General features: G+C 41.8%; 1 protein-coding gene across 1 annotated transcript in view; it reads left to right on the top strand.

The window, feature by feature from the left end:
* CFAP44 (cilia and flagella associated protein 44) overlaps positions 1-21,524 on the top strand; it is a 52,467-nt gene extending 30,943 nt beyond the window's left edge. Inside the window, 16 exon segments of the mRNA XM_054387050.1 lie at positions 691-746; positions 1,166-1,328; positions 1,661-1,791; positions 2,897-3,057; positions 3,967-4,228; positions 5,398-5,575; positions 9,775-10,260; positions 12,223-12,426; positions 12,843-13,038; positions 14,064-14,171; positions 15,947-16,077; positions 17,553-17,669; positions 18,599-18,800; positions 19,502-19,662; positions 20,641-20,775; positions 21,363-21,524. Of these exon segments, the coding sequence (XP_054243025.1) occupies positions 691-746; positions 1,166-1,328; positions 1,661-1,791; positions 2,897-3,057; positions 3,967-4,228; positions 5,398-5,575; positions 9,775-10,260; positions 12,223-12,426; positions 12,843-13,038; positions 14,064-14,171; positions 15,947-16,077; positions 17,553-17,669; positions 18,599-18,800; positions 19,502-19,662; positions 20,641-20,775; positions 21,363-21,524 (2,853 nt within the window).
* Positions 21,525-22,891: the final 1,367 nt, after the last annotated feature.

Raw genomic sequence — 22,891 nt, 5'->3', positions numbered from 1 at the left:
CTTTATTCAACTTAATGAGATTCTTAGAGAATCAAATACAAATCCTCTGAAACTAATTGAGTTAAATTACAGATCAATTTAATATGACTGCATTCACTGTAGGGTGATAGTCATCCCCTCCACCCTTTTTTTATAGCATGATTGCCTGGGGGAATGAGACTCATGCGACTTCAGTGTCCATCCATCTGTCATTTCTTCACAGCTAGTAACTGTGAACCCATTATGCAGTCAGCAGAAAGCAAACTAGATTAATTGCACATGTAACTTGGAATTATTCCAGGATATGTTGTGTCTTGTCAATGTGGTAGTGAGGAGAGACCAGAGAATTGGGTTTGGGGAGTAGAGAATCAAAGATGTTGTGGGACAAAGTGATGTTAGAACAAGCATTGGTGAAATGGTTAATGTTGATGGGGATGATATAGGGTTTGTGTTCTCTGTTCCTAAGAATTATGCTTCATTAGTTCTTTTATATGTAAACCAACTTAATTGTTTTTAATTCTTGAAACATTAAAGCCTGATTCTTAAGACCCCTATAGCAATATTGATCACAAAGGCTTGTTTTGGGTTTGTGATAGGCAGTGGGAGCCCTGTCTTAATGTTTGCAAAAACTTTATTGTCTGTTGAAACTGTTGCTATGTTGTCTGTTGAAATTATTTCTTGTTTAAAGACAAGACAATGTTTTTATTCCAGAGTGGTCTTGAGAAGGAGAAGGCTACTGAAGACATTGAGAATCCCAATGCCTACAAGTAAGAGATGCTTGGATAATGATAAAAGAGATTTCAAGTGCTGATAGGTCTTCCTTCAGACCACAGGTTGTTTTTTTTTCCATTTTAAGAGGAGTGGGAAGTTGATCACCATGAATTTGGGTCGTTTCATTGATACACACAGTTTTTTCAGCCTTTCCCTCCATTTCACCTACTTCGCTGTGGTAGGAATTGGAACTTCAGACAACAGAGACATCACAAAGGCAAGGTCAAAGCCTCACAGTGTTAGGACTGTACACATAAACAGGAAAATGATTCCTCTCTAAGTTACTTTAAAAGTCATTGAGTTCACTGGGAGTTTAAGGTTGCCAAGGTTATAGAAGGTGGTTAAGGTTACATAAAATACAATCTTTCTACTTTTTCATTGAGATAACACCACTCCCTTTTTCGTGCATTTTCAGCATTGAGCAAGTCAAGCAGAAAGAGGAGTATGAACGGATAATGAAGGAAGCTGAAGAAAAAAAAAATAAGAAAAGGGAAGAGTTACTTGCACTGAGGCATAAGTTTCTTTTTCTTCTTCAAAAGAATCAAGAGCTGCCCAAGCACATGCAGCTACAGAGAGAGGTACATGTGTTTTTCATAAGGCTCATTTACCTTCAGAGGTACCTTCTTCTAAAGTGCTGGTAGGCAATGTGTCAGGGCAAAAGAAGTTGAACTCTTTGGATTAAGGTAATTCTAGGAATACATAATTTGCTGGGACTTCTGAATCACAGCTGATGATCTGTGCCATTTAAGAAGCAGGTGTGGGAAAACGTGGTTCTCTGTGGAGATCTGAATAGCTCCTTCAATAAAGGATTGTGGTGATACGTATGGATCTCTGGCACTGGGGAAAAAATATTTATTATAAAACCTAGTAGCCAAGATAATGTCATGCTGGGGTTTCTGACTTTCTGCAGGAGTATGAAATGGATCATAGGATCTTCGAGGAGCTGACGAGGCAGACAGCACAGAGAACCCAGTTGGTGCAAAAAGAGCTGGCTTGGGAGCATGAGAAAAATTTGATTGGACTGCAGAAACTACAAAATCAGTAAATACCACTTTTCTTCTACCTCTGACCTGGTGTGGTAATCATTTATGAAGTTGTACCTGACACAAGAAAGTAGAATGTGATTTTTTAAAAAAAAATTTTTCCACTCATATAATTAATATTTAATCTGTTCTGGTATGATTCTGTTTTTATTTACTTGGAACATATATAAGAGATACATTGATATGTGGGTGCGCTTACTTCTTACTTCTTTTGAGACTTTGGTAAAAATTCAGATATTCAAGTCAGGGAAGAACCTTAATTCTGATTCACATCTATATTAATAAAAATTGTTTGGGTTTGATTTTTTTGCTTTTTAGATTAAGTTTGCCTGGATTTTTGCCAGTAAGAAGCAAGAACTCTTATTAAAACTCTGAAGTACAACATGTGAAATGAACTTTTGTAGATATGTTGAGTATCTGCCAGATATTTTCGTGTCACTGCTAACACAATGTTCCCTATACAATTTAAAGTTATGAAATGAACTTTCTCAAGAACGCAAGTTTAAACATGGGATGCATTTGGTATTGGTTTTCTTAAATCTAAGTGTATAGCAAAAGATGAATTCCTAAAAAGAAATACACAATAGAAACAATCTGCAATAAGAAGAACACCTCAAGCATGCAGCATGTGTGACTGGATAAAAAAAGACTTGAATTAACATATTTTTAGTCAGCCCTTAAGAGAAAACAAATGATATTTTCATGAAGAACCTGATTTAAGTTTTGATATTGGGAGAGGTCTTACGATGTTTATTCTAAAGCATCTCCATTACTAGATTGAACAAAAGTCAACAGGTAGTGTCATATGTCATAGAATTATAGAATTGTTTGTGTTGTAAGGGATCTTAAACATCATCTAGTTCAAATTCCACTGCCGTGGGCAGGAAGACTTTCCCCTGCACCAAGCTGCTCAAGGCCCTATCCAACCTGGCTTTGAATACTTCCAGGGAGGGGGCATCCACAACCTCCTACTGTCTTGTGAATTTACATGCTAAGATTGCATGTGCAATAGTAAACCACATTATTCATGTCTTTTTGGTCAAAGAAAAATGGTAGGTTGTGCCTACTGACATGAGACAATTTTGTCTAATTTGGCTTTTCAGGTTTCGGGACTCGCTGGAATTTGACACAGTTGTTGTTCATGCTATTCAAAGCAATCATGAGATTTCCACCTACAGACTTCTAGCATTGCCTGAGAAATGCTACCAAGATAAACAGATGGGGGAACAAGCACAAGAAAGGGAGATCGTCACAGAGAAAACACGTATGCATTGGGCTACTGATGACCATTTGCAGTTTACTAGTAATATGGTTTCTGTCTTTCATCTCAGTTTGTTTTCCTGAGTCCATGCTAAGGTGTCTACATTTTGAGCCATCAGAAGCTCTTTTACCCCTCCCCAAAAGAGTAAAAGAAAAACGCTCCACACAGGATTGGAAAGAACTGGAAATTGAAATGGAAATACTATTCACAATTATATACAACAGTACAAAACCATACAAAATACACAAATCCATATTCAGCCTCAACCCAGTTCTCTCCAGCCTGGGCTTACCAAAACCTCAATAGACTAGAACCTTCTCAAAATGTTCCCCTCACCAGGCCAAAACCCCACGCCTCAATGCACCCCTCCAGCCCCTGCCCCACCCCCCACCCTGCTGCCCCATACCTCTCTACCCAGGCCTGGATGATGCAGTAAAAACTATCCAGGCTGCTCAAGGCCAGAAGCCTTCCCTGAAATACCAAAGAAGAGATAGCAGTCTGCACTGGGAGCAGGAGAGAGGGAAAAGGGGAAAACAGCCTGTGCTGTCCATTTATAAAGGGGAGATGCAGGCATGATGGGATGAAATAACAAAAGATTACACTTTCTGGTGTCCACTTCCCTGCACTTCTCTGGTACTTGGAGGACTTTCAACTCCATGGCTAAGACATCCACAAACCCACAACATGAAAGAAATTAGAATTTCTTTAGGTACAGGTAAAGAAATATAACTGTGGTATATTTTTTTCAGTGCCTACATATATAGTAACACAGAGACACAGTTTTTCCGTATTTAGGTCAATATCAGCAATTGTCTGTGAACCCCATGGGTATAATGAGACTAAGAGTCAAGACAAAGAACCCAAGTATGTTCAGAACATCCACTACACTGAAACTAAACTGCCTGACCCCAGCTCTACACAGGCCATCCTGGGGGAGTTCCATTAGTAGGGACTGCGCTGTGCTGCATGCTATCTACATCTTCACGTGATGATTTTTTGGTCCAGATCCTAGAATTGTTGAGGAGGAGACAGCTGAAAAACTGGAGACATTAGAGGTCCGAAAGCCAACCATAAGTTATATAGAAAGCAAACATGAGAAAATCAAAAGAAGCATTGAGAAATCCGACAAGGTGAAAGCTAAGATCATGAAGAGGAAGGCAGAGTGGGATGAATTGTGAGTTTTGAACTGGACTCTGTGCCCTTTTAGTTCTGCTTCCTGTTTGAGGTCAGGTAATGCTATCTAGCTGTCATATGGCACTATATTCTCCTTGGCTAGCCTTTTATATTCCTAATGGTTGTAAGTAAAATAGATGAGTTTTCAGGTTTCTCTGAGTCTCAAGAGAGCATTACATTCTTTTGGTTAGTTTCTGTGGTGCTTTTAAAATATTAAAGAACTTGAATTCAGCTACGTGACTGCATTTTCAGATAGGGAGTAAAAAGTGTCTAAATGACTGAGAGATACCTGGACCATTACAGTCAAACTCAGTTCATAGCATCATAGAATCACAGAATGGTAGATATTGGAAGGGACCTCTGGTGTTCATCTAGTCCAACCCCTCTGCTAACACAGGTACACCTAGATAAGGTTGCACAGAAACATGCCCAGGCAGGCTTTGAAAGTCTCATTTGAAAGAGAAGGAGACTTCACAACCCCTCTGAGCAGCCTGTTTCAGTGCCCTGTCACACTCAAAGTAAAAAAAGTTTCTCCTTAAGTTCAAGTGAAATAGCACATACTTAGCACATTCCTAAAGAAGGAATATATTAAAAAGAAAGAACTGGGGGAGAATATATTACAGAATCATAGACTCATTTGGTTGGAAAAGAATTCCAAGATCATCAAGTCCAACTGTTGATGTAACACTTGCCTGGCCATTAAACCACGTCTCATAGCGTTTTGAACACTTCCAGGGATGGTGATTCCACCACCTCCCTAAGCAGCCTATTCCAATACAAGGCTTTTAAGGCTAGGCATAGAGTATATAGCAGTATAGAGTAGGATCAGGTATTCTGCACCAGAGACTGCTGGAGTGTTGAGACAGCTCCCTGAGATGGCAAACAGCAAGTACTCCCTAAACCCATAATTCAGCCAGTGTGTAAAAACTTAGCCTGTCTCATGGAAGAGTTGTTATAAGAGTGGTGCAGTGGTGGTGGGGTGTGTGGTATTAATCTGATGTTTTCATTCAAATGTGCAAGGATATTCTTCCAAAAGTAGCCATTCTTTTCTGGAGGACGTGTGTGGTTCTTGATCCCTGGCTCACCTCCCAGGCCTTGCTGCACAAACCAGAAGATATGCAATGACTCCATTTTTGATCCTAAAGTTCAGCTTTGATTTGTACCTACCAGATACAAGAGCAAACCTTCTGATGACTATGAGGATCCCAAAGATGCTGAGGAAATCAAAGCAGCACAGGAAAATATGGGATTTTATGAGCTGAAGACTGCCACTAACTACAGAGTCCCTGAACACAAGCATATGAATGTTGAGAAGAAGATGATGCAGCTTACATCCCTGGAAATGTTGGTAGGTAAACCGATTCATTAATGTCTATGTTTGCCCCTTTTTGGGGAAGGGAAGTGTGGAGGGTTGAAATTACCCCCCCAAGTAACTGGAATTTAGCCTCAGAGTAAACTACCAAAAAAACCCTCAGAACGCAAAATGAAAGTTATATTTACAAAAGGCAAACTAATATCTACAAGTGTAAAATTCAATGAATATGTACAAAATATATTTACATATATTTACAATTCAGAAAAACACAATTACAAGTATCCCAATGTACAGAATTACCCCCTTGGATGATCCAGGGGCACTGTTGCAGCCTCCTCCCCTTCTTCCCTTCCTGGTACCTCACAGACACAATACTGAGCCAGCAGAAGGTCCGGAAAGAGAGAAGGGAGCAAGCCATGCAAGCCATAAAAGAGAAGAAACAAAAAGGAGATGATAGTTTATGCATCAACCTTTATTTTAGTCAGTGAACAAATGGAATGATGTAGACAAATCAGTTGTTATTCTTCTGTATCCAATGGCTGACTTTATTTACCTTTTACCATTTTCTACTCAAAGTCTCTGGAATTTTCCTATTCTTGTTTATAATTAAGGCACTAGGCTAAAGCATCATCCTCAAACGATAACAGGAAGATAGGGTATTAGTCACTGAAGACATTTTTGTAAAGGAAATCAAAGTGGATGCAGATGACAACCTCCTCCTCCAAATGGTGGAGGAACCAACAAGAAAAGGTGCTGTGCTGGACCTTGTTCTCACCAATAGGGGAAGGGCTGGGGACCAATGTGAGGCTCAGGGATAACCTTGGCTATAGTGATCATGAAGTGATAGAATTTAAGATCCTCAGGGCAACTAGGAGGACGTATCCCAAGCTTACAACCCTGGACTTTAGGTGTGCAGACTTTGATCACTTCAGGAATCTGCTGGCCAAAGTATTGTGGGACAAAGCCCTAAAGGGAAGAGGGCCCCAGGACAGCTGCTCAGTATTTAAGGATCCCTTTTCTGTGTCCAGGAGCAATGTATACCAACAAAGAGAAAAGCACAAAAGAATGCTAGGAGACCTGCCTGGATGAGCAAAGAGCTCCTGGACACACTGTGACACAAAAAGAAACTCTACAGGGAGTGGAAGAAAGGACAGCTATAGTGGGGGCATATAAGGAAGCTGTCTGAGCAGCAGGAGATCTGGTTAGAAAAGCTAAAGCTCAATTAGAATTAAATCTAGCCAGGGAGATCAAGGGGAATAGTAAAAATTTCTATAGGTCTGACAGTAATGGTAAAAGGAAGACTAGGGAAGGTGTGGCCCCCTCAGAAAGGAAACAGGTGAATGGGTGACAAGTGACATGGAGAAGGCTGAGGGTCTCAATTACTTCTTTACCTCAGTCTTCACTAGCAAGGGCTCCAGCCACATTCCCAGAGTAACAGAAGATAATGGCAGGGACTGGAAGAAGGAACTGCTCATTGTGAGTGAAGATCAGGTTCGTGACCATCTGAAGAACTTGAAATTGTTCAAGTCCATGGGACACGATGAGATACCCCCACGAGTGCTGAAGGAACTGGCAGATGAGGTTACTAAACCACTCTCTATTATATTCCAAAAGTTATGGCAGTCCAGGGAGGTCCCCACTGACTGGGAAAGGGGAAACATAACTCCCATTTTCAAAAAGGGAAAGAAGGATGATCCAGAGAACTACAGACCAGTCAGCCTCACCTCTGTGCCTGGTAAGATGATGGAGCAGATCCTCCTGCAGGCACTGCTGAGACGGAAGAATAATGATTGGGTGATTGGGTACAGTCAGCATGGCTTCACCAAGGGAAATCCTACCTGACAAACCTGGTGGCCTTCTATGTCAAGGTCACAACATTAATAGATGAAGGTTGAGCAACTGATATAATTTACCTGGACCTGAGCAAAGCCTTCAACACTGTCCCACACAACATCCTGGTCTCCAAGCTGGTACAGTCTGGGTTTGATGGATGGACCTTTCAGTGGATAAAGGACTGGCTTGATGGCCGCACCCAAAGAGTGGCTGTCAATGGGTCCATGTCCAAGTGGAGGCCAGTGACAAGTGGGTTCCCTCAGGAATCAGTCCTGGGACCAGTCTTGTTCAACATATTTGTTGGTGACATGGACAGTGGCATTGAGTGCACCCTCAGCAGGTTTGCTGACAACAACAAGCTGTGTGGTGCAGCAGACAGGCTGGAGGGAAGGTATGGCATCCAGAGGGACCTTGACAGGCTGGAGAGGTGGGCACAAAAAAACCTGATGATGTTCAACAAGACCAAGTGCAGGGTCCTGCATCTGGGTTGGGGTAGTCCCAAGCATTGGGCAGCGTCTGGCTTGAGAGCAGCCCTGAAGAAAAGGAGTTGGGGGTGCTGTGGATGAGAAGCTCAACATGAGCCACCAGTGTGCACTTGCAGCCCAGAAAGCAAATCACATCCCGGGCTGCATCAAAAGAAGTGTAGCCAGCAGGTGAAGGGAGGTGATTCTCCCCCTCTACTCCGCTCTGGTGAAACCCCACTTGGAGTACAGCATCCAGTTCTGGAGCCCCTATTACATGAAGGATCTGGAGGTGCTGGAACATGTCCAGAGAAGGGCCACCAGGATGATCAGAGAGCTGGAGCACTTCTCCTATGAAGACACAGAGAGTTGGGGCTATGCAGTCTGGAGAAGAGAAGGCTCCAAGAAGACCTTATTGTGGCCTTCCAGTGTCTTAAGGGGGCCTACAAGAAAGCTGATGAAGGACTTTTTAGGGTGTCAGGTAGTGATAGGACGAGGGGGAATGGAGCAAAAATAGAAATGGGTAGATTCAGATTGGATGTTAGGAAGAAATTCTTCACTATGAGGGTGGTGAGACACTGGAACAGGTTGCCCAGGGAGGTGATAGAAGCCCCATCCCTGGAGGTTTCTAAGGCCAGGCTGGATGTGGCTCTCAGCAACTTGATCTAGTGTGAGATGTCCCCGCCCATAGCAGAGGGGTTGGAACTGGATGATCCTTGAGGTCCCTTCCAAACCTGACAATTCTCTGATTCTAAAAGACCTTGAAAGACAGACTATGTTGAATCAGCTTTAGTTACAAGTCAGCCTTTCTCTTGTGAACCGTTAGTGCTTCACCAAACTCTAACCTGAATCAATCCAGGGTAACTCTCACACTTTTTAAATAAGAAGGAGAATTTACCCTTTCTAGTCCTTCAGCAGGAACATCTGGAAGTTGCAAGCAGGTTTTGTCACACTTGGCTGTTTAATTCCCACCTCTGACATCTGAAATAAGCATCACTTTTCAGACTAGTGAATCTTCATCTTGAGTTGGAGAAAAAAATATTCAGCTGATGCTAGAGGTTTCTGAGTTGACTTTGGGACTCTGGACTGCTGGAAGGCCTGAAGTTAATTTGTTTTGGTCATTTAGTGGCTTGTATGGAATACAAAAACATCTGATGGGATGTTAGATTCTTGCTTTTAATATTGTTGTCTACTATACTTTGAAAATTCAAAACTCTGTTCCACTTCTGACCCCCTGCAGTAGCTGTGACTTCAGCTTCACTATCACATATTAAAGAGAATAATTTCATCTGTCTTTCAGGACCTACATTTATAGAGGAATATTTCAGTATCTTTGAGGTTATGTGAGATAAAGGCTTTGTTTCTATCACTATGTCAAAGCAGTCTAGATTTCTGTACAAACGTGTTTGGTAGTGTGTACAGTAAAGATACTCTCAGGTGTGATTCTTTTGTCTTGGAGGTGGAAGCTTGCTTTACAAAATACTAGAACAAGCCTATTCTCTTTTTTGTTAGTGTATTGTTTGTACTATATGTCTGAAAAGAGGGCCATATATCAAAGCTGTGATGCTCTATATTTAATGAGAGACAGCCCAGATGAGTAATTCTCTACAGCCCACAGCTTACTCTCACAGCCTCTGTCTGCTTTGTGCTCTGCTTCAGCATTTCATATCAAGAAACTCATAATTCAGTCAGGAGCTGAGAGAATGAGGAAAATTTATTTCTCTTCCTACACCTTTGCTATTTTCTGTGAAGGACAGGAAGAGAGGTGGTTCCAGAGATTTTAAACCCACAGATTGAAAGACAGAGGTGTAAAACTGCTGATGCGTGGAGATGGTACAGAAAAGAAAGCTAGCATGGAAACAAGGAAAGCCAGTGTGACAAAACCCTTAACAATTGTGTGGGGAAGAGTGAACACTGTAAATTATTTTTCCTTTGCAGATCCATGAAAAGAAAGCAGATATGAACAAAGAGATCATGTCTTTGAGGGATCTCAAGGTTTCTACTATTGAAGAAATCAAGTGTTTGGTGCAAGAATTGGAATCCATACAGGCAGCCTTGGATTTATCAGAGCGTCTCCCTGTTCCCCCAATCCCTCAGTTACATCCAGATGAGTTTCCTGAAAAAAAATTTGAGTGTAACAGTGACATCCTCCTGAAGTTCAAAGAGGAGCAGGAGGCCAAGGCAAAGCTCCAGGAACAACTGGAAGGGTCTTCCTCATCTCATGCATTTGGGCATGAGTTTCTTCGAGCTCCTTCCAAAGAGGAGGCTGTGGGTGCACACCCACGGAAAACAGCATCATCTCAGGTCACAGGGAAGCAAAAGGTTTTTGAGATTGAGAAGTTAGAGCCAACAGAAATGGAACTGGAAAATTTGAAGAGAGAGAAGATTAAAAATCTATATTTGCAGGAGATTGTGATTAAAAAGGTAGGATCAAAAAAGTTATTTTTTTCTGAGTGAGCAACCCTACTGCATCAGAAATAAAGCTCCACACCCTTCCATCTCAGGACTGGAGCTACTCCTACCTTTCTGAAGGCCAGGAAAATGCTATCTGGTGCAAAATGACAGTGTAAATTGGTATCAATTCTTAACTGTGACCTGTGTGCTGACTATTGGCATTTGAAAAACAGATCTTAGATTTCTTATTGCTTGTCCCATGAAACTGTGAGCTTAATGGGCTAACAAACAAACAAAACCCTCAAACAAATAAAATATTATAAATCATTTGAAAAGCAACAAAGATTTTAAAAAGAGCACCACCACAACCATAACTTTTTAGATTCATGATGCTCTCAGGTCTTATATAACTATAGTCCTGACTCTTTGGTCTCAAAAATGATTTTGTAGACCTAGTAAAGGTACAAAAGAGACTAACCAAAATGCTTCATCCTGGAAAAGCTTCTTTTAAAGGCACCTCTAAATGAATAAAGCATCTTTGGCCTGAAAAGGGGCAACTGAAAGGGTTGCAGCAGAGGTGATAAAATTATGAATAGCATAAGAAAGGAGAGTAAGAATCTTCTCTTAAAAGAAGGTGAGATATCAGATGAAATGGTTGTATAGAAAGCTTGAAATGTGCAAGTGGAAACAGTTTTCCTACGCAACAATAACTAAGCTTTGGAACTCAGCTTTAGGATGTGGGAAAAGCTACAATTTGAAAAATTCTGGAAGAAAAATCCATTCAAAGCTGTTGAAGAGAAATATATTGCTTCAAGCTCAGGATGTCCCCGAAGTCAGAGGTTAGGAGAGTACAGAGAGAAGTGTCAGAGGTGTACAACTGTTCGCATGTTTGCTCTGTTTCTTCCATCCTTTCTGTAACATCTGCTGTTTGCCGTTGCCTCTTTGGTCTACTCCAACACAGACACCCTTATGCTTGTGCATGAAAGTTTTGAGAGAATATCTAAATGCTGGTGTGACCATCACACAGACCTCATTTAATAATGGCAGCTGCTAGTACTGGTTTGACTGTAAATGTCTAAGGGAAGAACTGGCAGGTATTCTGAAAGAAGTCTGGCAAGGCAGAAGATGTATTTATTGTTGCAGTAGCTGGGATTATGAACTACTTCAGGCTACTGCAAAATATTCTCTGCATTGGTGATGCCACACCTCAGGTATTGTGTCTAGTTTTGGGCACCTCAGTACCAGAACGACATCAAGGTGCTGGAGTGGGTCCAGAGAAGAGCATCAAAGCTGATGAAGGGTCTAGAGAACAAGTCTTATGATGAGCAACTGAGGGAGCTGGGGCGGTTTAGTCTGGAGAAGAGGAGGCTGAGGGGAGATTGCATTGCTCTGTACAACTACCTGAAGGGAGGTTGTTGTAAGGTGGGTGTTGGTCTCTTCTTCCATGTAACTAATGATAGAACAAGAAGGAATGGCCTCAAGCTGCACCAGGGGAAGCTTAGTCTGGACATAAGGAATTTTTTTTTCATTGAAAGGGTTCTCAGGCATTGGACAGGCTGCCCAGGGAGGTGGCTGAGTCATCATCCCTGGAGGTGATTAAAAACCATGTGGCTGTGATGCTTGATGATATGGCTTAATGGTGGACATGGTAGAGAAGTCTGAATGGTTGGACGCAATGATCTTGAAGGTCTTATCCAACCAAAATGATTCTATGATTCTATATGACTAAAGTACTTCTGGGGTGGAGTAGATGGCAGTGAAATACTCTTGTGAAGCCCTGGTGATGCTTTTACTTATGTGCTGAGAATGAAGACACATTTGGTGTTAATTTTGTCTTTCTAAGCACTTCAGTAATCCATAGTAAATTACATGGGTGAGTCGTTGATTTGACAGAGATAATTTTCCCCTTCTGCTCCTTTCTCTAGCTTTACATGTTTAGCTTCTCTCCTAATACACTCTGTGCTCCTCATTTGACTCTCTTGTGTGCTCCAGATCAATGCCCTGGTAATCAATTTTGATGCTGAACTTTGCATTCTGCGGCACAAGAAACTGAAGCTGGATGTGCAGATGAAAAACGCTGACCTGCGCTACATCACATGGTATGAAGAGCTGCTTATCCTGAAGAACCTTGAGAAACAAGAGAACTTTCTCCAGGGGCGTGTTACCACCCTCACCAGTGAGCAGGAGGCCATGCAGGTAAGTAGGCCACTTGTCTCTGGGTTTATCGGTTACACCAATGCATGGCTTGGGAAAAAAGCAAGCCATAAAGTAAATGGTGGCAACTTTTTGCTTCATTTTAACACTGATCCAGTGTCTAGTGCTGAATTTTGAAAAAAACAAGAAACTCTTGATGATCAGCCTGGGATGGTCACCTTTGACTTCCAATAGTTAATCTTTTCATAGCTTTAACAGTAGTATTTTAATAAGTACTTCATTATGTGGAATAAGTTACAGATCATATACTTAAATTTAATAACATACTTCTAGGTTTTTCTTGGTTGAAGAATGGGTTTAAAGAGAGAAAGACAAATTTAGCATTTCCAGATCTCACAGAGGCATCATATATACACACACATGGGCTTTTAACTGAAGTAAGTTTTTTGCTTGTTTAGTCAGAAATGAACAACTACCTTGCACAGATGGAGGACAGAAAGTGTGAGATTGCAAAGCTTCAGGCATGCAAGAAAGCTCTTTATGCTAGCTTCCAAATGTCCCTTGGAGAAAACAATGAGTTTGCCCCTTTTCTGACTGAGGTTCTGGAGAAGAAAACCAAGTACATGGAAAAAAAAGAAGTAGGAAGAGAAGCAGGTTAGAGATACTCTCCTTTTTTGTTTTATGGATTTGTTACACATATTTCCATGTGGTCAAGGGGTAATGGGTACAAGTTCCTCCTGGGGAGATTCCAATTGGATTCCAGAAGAAAAATTTTCACCATGAGAACAGTTAGACATTGGAATCATCTCCCAAGAGAAACAATGGATTCCCCTACATTAAACAATATCCCAGACAGCCCCAGACCCATTCCTTCTGTCCTGCAGGACCCTCAGACCCTAACCCTGTGTCCCCAGACCCCCCTAAATCCACTCCCTGTGTCCCCAGTCTCACTCTTGTGTCCCTCTAGATCCACTCCTTGTCCCCCAGACACTTCCACACCCTAATCCTGTACACCCAGATTCCTACAGATCCACTCCCTGTACCCCCCCACCCCCCAATCCAGTCACAGGACTAAACACATGATGAGAATTTAATTTATCTTAGTGACTCAGGTTTAAACTGGTACCGCTGGGCAGTCTTGCTGAGCTAAGATACTCATGCTCTCTCTCTGACTTTTGATTTCAAGTGGGGGTTGGAACTAGATGATCTTTAAGGTCCCTTCCAACTGAAGCCATTCTGCAAAGAATCTATGAAGATTAGTAAAAAGTGCAGAGAACACTTCTGTGCTTCTGTGACAGTTCTGTACTTCAGAATTTTGATTGGTTGATTAATCTCTGTAGTAGAATGGCAAACCCACAAAGTTTAAATTCCTAGCACATGTAAGGAGAGGAAATGTTATTGAAGGAAGTCTCACAACCATGCCTGTGCCTGTGTCTGTGCCTTTGGCGCTACTAGGTGATCTCTATTAATCTTTTTTTTTTTTTCCCTTTGTCTTCTTTTTGGTCTTTCTGTCAAATTATCAAATCAATGCAATAGGCACAAGGTGCTGGGATTCACGTATTACCAACATGATCTTTCATGGGTTTATTTGAGTTGTGTTCATCAGCACATTGGCATAATGCACAACTACTGGATCTGAAGATGTTCTGCATGCCAGCAGTACTGTCCTTTTCTTGCAGATGAAGATGATGAGAATGAAGAGAAGGGAGAAGAGTCCACCTTGGGGACTGATGAGGAAAAATCTGGATCTGAAGATGAAGTCTTTGATGACTCTGTGTGCCCAAAGAGTACTTAAGCCACCATTTTCTTGGGTTGACAATTTCTTTAGCTTTAGAGGCAATATTGTGTGTTTAAAAAGAAAACTCAGAATGTTTCATTATTCACTGCATAGTAATGCCATTAAGGGCTAGCATGTGTGTACCTCTCCCAAATGAAACATTTCCTCCCAGGAAAACTCAGTGAAACTAATGAAACTGCTGGTGGTATGGGGTATTCTAATTTAAAATTTTGGAAAAACATAACGTACCTAAGCACTAAGAATTAATTGTTTCATGAAAAGAACCATTCACCGTTTCACAGCTGTTTTCTGGAGAGAAAACGCCTCGCTCAGGAATGAAACTGGAGCGAGGCTTTGGCGGCTCTCTGGAAGCCTGCTGCCTGGTCTTGCTGGATCCCTGTCAGGGAAGTTCAGCGGGGCCCCCACCATGCTGTTGAATCAAGCTCTTTGTTACCACCTCGTGGATTTATGCAGCAATTGCCTGTTGCTAGGCTGCTCTCTTAAGGGTATCTGAAAGGAGCTTTACTTTACAAAATCCTCTTCCTTCCGTCCTTGCAAAGGCAAGCCACTTCCCCCTCCCCTCTTCTTTTGTACCGGTTTAACTAGGTTAGGGTGCTGTTTTTAAAAACATCTGCGAGCGGTATGTTAATGACCATGCAACAACACTGCTTCGTTTTCAGTTAGAACTTACTAAAGTAATTACCATATAATTTCTTCTTTTTTTAAAATTGGATTTTAACTTCTTTTCCACAAATTGAATTTTTTATTAACTCTTCATTCATCTATATTTTCAATGACATGTTGGAAAGAAATGAGGATTTTTACTAATTTAATAGGGAAATTACATGTGGTATTAGCCTCTTCATATTTGTCTATGAGCCATTTACTTTCCCCTGATTGGACTCTACTTTTAAACTTATTTTTTTTAATGCCCACCAATTTGGGCATAATTATGCACTTGATTAGTATAAATGAAATCACTGAATTAGACAGAAATTCACAGTTCTTCCTTACCATGAAACAAATTAAACAAATCCTATGAACCACAGCTTTGTTTACAAACAGAGCTATAACTGATTTATGGTTGGACTTTATCTTAAAGGTCTTTTCCAACCTAAATGATTCTGTGATCACTCCAAGATTTATAGTGAAGGGTGGAATGGATAAACAAGTACATGTTTAGATTGGATATTAGAAGAAATTTTTTCCCTGAAAGGGTTTTCAAATACTGAAATAGGATCCCCACAGAGGTGGTTGAATTCCCATCCCTGGAAGTGTTTAAAAGATGAAGAGAGGTGGTGCCAAGGGACATGGATTAGCACCAGACTTGGTAGAGTTAGATAATAGTTGGACTCGATCTTAAAGGTCTTTTCCAACTGAAATGATTCTATGTTCATGTAATTGAAGAGTCTACTGTAACATGTTTTGTACATTAACTGTAACATGTACTGTAACATTAATTACTGGGACTGCATTACCTACAAAAGCTTATTTTTGAGCACTTGGCTTTAATACTGGCTATTGATGCATTTAGTCTTCTGGAAGCAAACTGAGTGTAAAGGAAAAAAGACTCCTCTAACACATTCATCTCCTCATGGAGGGACGTGGCCCATGTGGCTTATGTTTGAGAAAGCTCCAGGGAACCAAGAGCATGGTCTTATTATGAGGAACACTGGGCAATGTGTGCAGTAGGAGAAGCTATGAGCTCAATCCCATAACCGTAGTACAGTTAATAGTCAGTTTCATCACAACACTGAGCTATTCTTTGACTCTTTCTTTCCTCAGACTGCAATGAGGCACTCTTTCGAAACACCATCCAGCTCCGGCAGAAGCTGGTCGATATTAAGGAAGATTTAGCAGAGGAGAAAAAAGTTGCTGCTAACCTAAGAAAGAAATATAATGCCTTGGCCAAAAAGGTATTTGAGTGTTTTCTTCTCAGCAAGCATCAGCTGGCTCCATTACAATAAAAATGTTGTGCTAGTGATTTCAGCTAAGATTTAAAGACAAAATCCTCACCCTGTGAGAGGCCTCAGTTCGGGCAGAAAAATCTGTGGTAGCAGAGAGGCAGAAGGCAGCTTGATGTGGATCACCTGTCCTCCTGAAAAGATGGTCTGGCCTTGGCTGCAATGAGGCTGGATGTAGAGATTAGATCCAGTTCCTTAGAGCTATCGAACCATCATGTATGTCTAGGAAGCTATCTGACCATCCACCAAGTCTAAGGAGGTTCTCCTCTCCCTCTTCTCTGCCCTGGTAAGACCATACCTGGAATACTGGAATAATGGGTAAAAGCTGGAATCCAGAAGTTCCACCTCAACTTGAGGAGAAACTTCTTTACTGTGAGGGTGCTGGAGCACTGGAACCCGCTACCTAGAGAGGTCATGGAGTCTCCTTCTCTGGAGACTTTCAAAATCTACCTGGATGTGTTTCTGTGTGGCTTGCCCTAGGTGACCCTGCTTTGGCAGGGGCCTTCTCCTAGATGATGTTTAGAGGTCCTTTCCAACCCCTACCATTCTATGATTCTGTGCAGCAACAGAAACTGGATTCTCTTGTTCAGATGAGACACATGGTGTAGCTGTCCTCTAGGCATGTATATGGGGATGGAGAGGTTAAAGAACACTTCTCCTAACACAAATTCAGGTTGAAATAAATGCATTAAAATGCTGGTCTTCAATCTATTTCTTTTAGTTATTTTCTTTTACTTTTTGTGATAGTAATCACTGAATAAACTCTATTGGTGCAAGTTTTCCTTTTAGCTTCTTTGAGCTCTTTGCATTCATCAGGACATTTGATTTATATTAATTCAAAAATATCTTAATTTGCAGGGTTATCCAGAATAGTGAGAGAATTCTGCCAAAATAACATTATGCAAGTCTTGCTTTTTATTGTGCCTCAGAAATGTGCCATCAAATATGCTTAACTTACAACATTTTTTTTTGTTTAGTTTTTAAAGGCTTTCCTAAGTGCCAGCTGCCACATACTCACCCTGGGGTCTGACATTTGAGTCTGAATTGTTTCTTTCTCATGCAGAATCAATAAGCATTTCCAGGCATAACACAATAAAAAATATCTTGCAGGCTCTGTAGATCTAGAAGTGTTTTAAACACTAAACAAAGCAGCTGCCTCTTGACACATGCAGGACTTCTCTACTTAAGGAAACATTTATGGGTGTGTATGTGTATGGGAGGTATTCAGGGTAGAACCTTGCTTGAATATGTAGATGAGCCTTGTGTTTGCCTATAAAACTAATCTATCATGGTATGTTAAAAAAAAAAAAAGCATTTAAAAATACATTTCTTTCCTTTTGCATCAGGAATCTCTAATGTAAAAGTTTGCTGCCTCACATGTGTGAGTACACCAGGATCTGTGTTGGTTCACAATTTGTCTTTTGCAGGCAAAAGTAGTGGAAACCAGTCTGGAAACTGCAGAGAGGGAACTGGAGACCCTTCGCTGGGAAAAGCAGCAGAGAATGAATGAGCTATATGTAGCTGTGCCTTTGAAACTCCATCAGGTAATTCAAGATATTGTGAATCTGCAGGTGCAGAATGGCCTGTGCACATCTAAACAGTGGTGTTACTGTTCCTTGGGACCATTATTTCCTGATGCACTAGTGTCCTGGGAGTGCCACTAACTGAACTGCATTCTAGGGTTGTTTTTTACCCTTCTCCTATACCAATAGAAAAGAGGTAAGAACAGGCAGGTTGTCTCATTACTGAAATGTGCATAGTCTTCAAGTGTTCCATAGGTTTGGCATTGGATTTTCCTTCAGGTCTGTACCTACTGATAGTTTCCTGGGGAAAAAAAAAAACACTCCCCCCCAATAAAAAACAACAAACCAAACCAAACCAAGTAACCAACCAAACAAAAAACCAAACCAAACCAAGATAGCCACCAAACCATTGAAACTAATGGGAGTTTTGCTCAGTTCAAATATGCTGGATTGGATGCAATGCATTCATCTACACAGCTGTTAGCCCATGGATAGGAAGTAGAAAATGAAGAGGAAAACTCAAGACAGTACTGTTATTTCCTCTGGCCTGAATCTTCTCCTCAACGAGAGAAGATAGGCCTCTGACTTTCTGGTTTATATACCACTGAGGCAAGCTTAATTCTCTCCATTTCTTCTGTTTCCTTTCATTAAGAGGTTGGTAGTAAAGACAGAAGAGTCTAAGGCCTGACCCTGCAATTCTGCAGCTCTCAGATCATTCAAAACTCCCTTCTTTGTTCCAAGTGTCGTGGAAGAATTGACAGCTTTATACATAGGCAGTCATCACAGCTCTAAGCAGTCTTTGAGCTGTGCTGAGCGGTAGTGATTCCATGGCCTAATTCATGAGAGTGGTGCCCATGCTTCCCTCACTTGTTAGTCACTTATTGTTATCCAGAGATGACCAGCACCCCTAATAAGTAAAGTCAAACTTTGCTTATGGCTGTTTCTCGCAGGTGGAGTACTTGGTTAATGGGGAGATGCCCAGTGACCTCTCCCAGGCTTTGGTGTTTAGCAACCAGACCTTAGAGTATCTACAGAAGAGAATTTCAGAGCTACATGATGAAAAGATAATGCAAAGAGAGATCTACAAGAAGGCCCAGAAACACTATAAGCAGCTTGTTCAAGACAAAAAGGAGATGGAGATAAAGATTCAACGTGAGTAACAGAGACTCTGAAAAACACAGTATGTGAATGCTCATTCTGTGCCCCCTCACTGGGTATGGTTTATCACCAGATGTCTGTCTTTATGCTCACAGATGTCACAACTCGCTACTGCAGACAGTAAAACATAAAGAGCAGATTGAGTGGACTGTTTTGATGAAGTATTGGTAATTTTCCAGCACTGCAGAGTCATTATATTATGTGAAATATTTTAGGAACTTAGTATAAGGAGAGTTGACTGAGATGAGACACTAAGTCAGGACACAATTGCTATTTCTGGCTGTAAACCAGAACTGTTAGGGAAAAAAGTATTTCCCCCAAAGCTACATAAGCTTTTTTTTGGCAGTTTCCTTCTCTGTGTAACACAAGAGTGAAACAAACCCTATTCAAACCACTTACTTTCCTAAGGGCCAAATCCAAAGATGGGTCTAGTGCCACCAAAAAACTGAGGTGACCCCATATAGCCTTTGGGGTGGGAACAGCTTACGAGGGCTGGCTTAGCATGTGGCTTGGTGACCTCACAGACGTGGTTATGGGCAAGGACAAACAGCAACATTCTGTTGTGAGCTCTGTGTGGTTGTGTGTGAAATACTTATTGCAGAGCAAATACCAAAAAGCTCAGATGGGATAAGGCAGAAATCATTATTAATCAGTGAAAGACAGTGCTGCTATTTGTGCCATGTCCCTTCTGGTAGAACTGGAAATGAAGTGCAATGATCTGATGGTGAAGAAGTTTGGCCAGCTGGTGGATTTTGAAGCAGTTCAGACACACTCTGGTAGCATACGCATGGAGGAGCTCCAAGTTCAAATAATGGAGAAAGAATATATGCACTCCCAGGAGCTCAGGAAGTGGGAGGTAAGCAGCAGGAAAAGGAGGAACATGTATATGATGTGATGCTTTGTAAGGTTTCATTTCCCTGGGTCTGAATACTTACACCAAAATCTTTTATGCATGTTCATGTCCAGGGTGGTGGTGGAGTCGCTGTCCCTGGAGGTGTTCAAGAAATGTGTGGACATGGGACTTTGGGACATGGTTTAACGTTAGGTTGATGGTTGGACTCGATGGCCTTAGACGTCTTTTCAAATCAAAGCAATTCTGTTCTGTGTTTGCTTGGGTTTTTTCACCTGTCATTAACAGACCACAATGTCAAACTCTTAATTTCCCATCATCATTCCTACTTCTGCTCCAGCTGCTGACACACATCCTATTTTCTCATGGAGGTAGTTGATGATCTTTTAGGTTTACTTTCCTCAAAATGTATCCTTCTGCTTCATTTTTTATGTGAAGTTATTGCATTTACTGCCTTCTCCCACCACCTTTGGTGACAAACTATTTGAGCTTAGGGCAGCCCTGGCTCATGCCTGGGGTGCCAGTTTGAGATATTCATGTGTGTCTCAGGGTGTTGGGCAGGCTGAGGTTCAGCTACTGTAGTGCAAGCAGGCAACACTTAACACTGTCCTTGCAGAAGGACACGGAAGTACTGTGTACCTCATGGCTTTCTCTTTCCCACACCTCTACCTAACTGCTATACCTTCTGAGGCATTCCTGCTCCAGTGGAAGGTGTCCCTGCCCATGGCAGGGGACTTGGAACTAGATGATCATTAAAATCTCTTCCAACTCAAGCTATTCTATGACATTTGTAATATTAAAAAGAAAAAGAAAAACACAACCAAAACCAAAGAGGATGCTGCCACCAGATTGCAGTAAAGGTTCTGTGGGATCAGGTAGTATGCATGGAAAGTCTGTTCTGTGACACACAGTGCCTAGCACTTCTTCCCCACTTCAAGCTTTTTGTCTTCTCTTACCCCAGCTCAACATTTTAAATCTTTCCAGGAAAGAATCTCAGACCTGCGTCAGCAGCTAATGAAGCTGACAAAGGAAAACACCATCAAGCTACAGCAGCTGAACCAGTTTCGCCTTGAAAAGCAGCAACTTGAAACTAAAATGGCATCACTGAAAAATGATCTGGTGAGCCTTTTAGCTACTGCACTCATGGGGGTTTGGAACTGTTCAAAATAGGTAAGGGATCTCTGCCCCTCACCAGCTCTCTGGTCTCACCCCCTGCTCTGCAGGCAGCAGTTTGGGCTAACATTGCCTAGTGGCACAGGCTGAACAGCTGCCCCAGGTCTTCTAGGAAGGGAGACAAATGAGCTGATTCTGAAGTAGGCCATACCTTAGCTTCTGTAATTTCTTACTTGGCTGCTTTCTACTATTAAAACAAACTCGTTTTATTTCTAATTAAAAACATCTTGCAGCAAGTCAAAGTAGTTCCTCTGTTACAAGAAAACAGCCAAAAACAATGAAAAATGTTTTCTCTGATTAGGAAGTAAGGCAGCCACCTGTAGCAGTCTAACTTAGTGGTTCCTCACTCTGACTTCCATGTAGTTCTGACTGAGGAGTGAAGTCATGAAGATGTCCTGCCTCTTGGAAAGCTTAATTTTCCTGCTTGAAATAAATTTCCACTGTTCATCCTCCTGTATTTTACAGGAGATATTTTCCCCCCTCTTCATTCTCGCGTATTTTACTGGAGCTATTTTTTCCCCCTCTTCATACAGGGGATAGAATTTCAGGCCACCCGAACTACTGATGTCAAAGAGAAAGCCAAGCTGAAGTCACGGCTCAAGCACTTGACTTGTGACACAGCCCTCCTAAGAGAAGAAATCCATTTTCTACGGAGAAAAGATGGATGCCTCTTTCTACAACCTTCATCACGTTAGGAGTGCAAGACAGCACCTGAATCCATTCCCTGTTCTTACACCAGAAATGGTAACTAACAGTCCAAGTTTCCCTTAAAAATGGACGTAATTAGCTGTGGCAGTAGTCATACCTGGAAGTGTGCCATAAATTGCTTTGGCTGTACAGGGGGTTAGTTGTAAAGGGTTGTATTTGTTTTCTCTGTCATCAAAACATGGCTGTAGTGACAGATATGGAATTAAAAAGTCCAAATCCAGCCAGTAATTGCTGTTACCAGTCCATTGTTTTGGTACCTGTTTTTTCAAACATGACAAGAGGTCTGCCTTAAATGTGTGTTATTTGCTGAACATCCCAGCAGCAATGGCCCATCTCTGCTAACTGAGAGAGTTAAAGAGAAGTTCTGTTTGGAGAAAGCAAAGGGACCTTTCTCCTCATGCCCTACAGTGCTCAGATGGGTATGGAGCCACTCAAAAGACTTTCCCACTTGCCTCTGCTCTGCAGTGCTTGCCTCTCCTCTGCACTGGAGAATGTGTATCTACCTGGCAGGAGGAGAGTATAGCACATGGCACTCCAGGACATGGTTTAATGACCCTGGTGGGACTTGATGATCTTAGAGGTCTTTTCCAACCCAAAAAATTCTATGATTCTCTAGCAAACACAGAGTCAGCCTTTAGTTCCCTTGGCTTGCACCTGTCTGATCAAAGTGAGAATGCACTGGGTGCTGTATGCTTTTAGGTTTTACTCTTTCTTGCCTCTGAGCGGGTACGATGTTGGTGCGTCACCATTTGTAGCACGCACTTACCCTGTCTTACTGTGAGAACTTCCTTCAACCGCTAAGCAGAATGGTTGTGTGGTACTGTGCTTCCAGTGCAAAGCTTCTGAGGAAAGCTTGGGGTTTGCTGCTAAATTTTAATTAAGTAGATTGAACAACCTGCACCTGTTTTCCTTCTCCTCCTCCTCCTCCTCACTCCCTTCCTTTTGCCACTGGTCTTTGCTCCTGTCTGGTGTCTGCTCAGCCAGGCTCCAGCCATACTCCAACCAGACATGAGCACTGCCCCTTCTGGCCCAGCACCAGCAGTGAGTGATACTGGAGTCACTGGCTTTGTCGCTGGGTCCTTGCAAATGTGCTGAGCAACTCTAGTTTCCTTAAGAGAATGAGCTCACCCTAATCCACAGGATGCTGAAAGCTGTTGAAGCTGGAAAACTGCAGGATGGGGGGTGGAAACAAAATTTGCTGACATTTGAGTGTCTGTTTATCTCCCTCCCACCACCGAACTCATGCAGCTGCCCTGGGAGGTAAATGAAAATGTCTTCCAGCTGTGCTCCTCATAAGACATTTTATGTCACTCAACTGGCACAGGTAGCAACCGTCCCTCTTCTCCTGAGCCCA

This window comes from Indicator indicator, chromosome 1 (assembly GCF_027791375.1).
Source record: "Indicator indicator isolate 239-I01 chromosome 1, UM_Iind_1.1, whole genome shotgun sequence".
Classification (NCBI taxonomy): Eukaryota; Metazoa; Chordata; class Aves; order Piciformes; family Indicatoridae; genus Indicator; species Indicator indicator.
The sequence above is the reverse complement of the archived record's forward strand: the minus strand, read 5'-3'. Positions and strand labels throughout refer to the sequence as shown.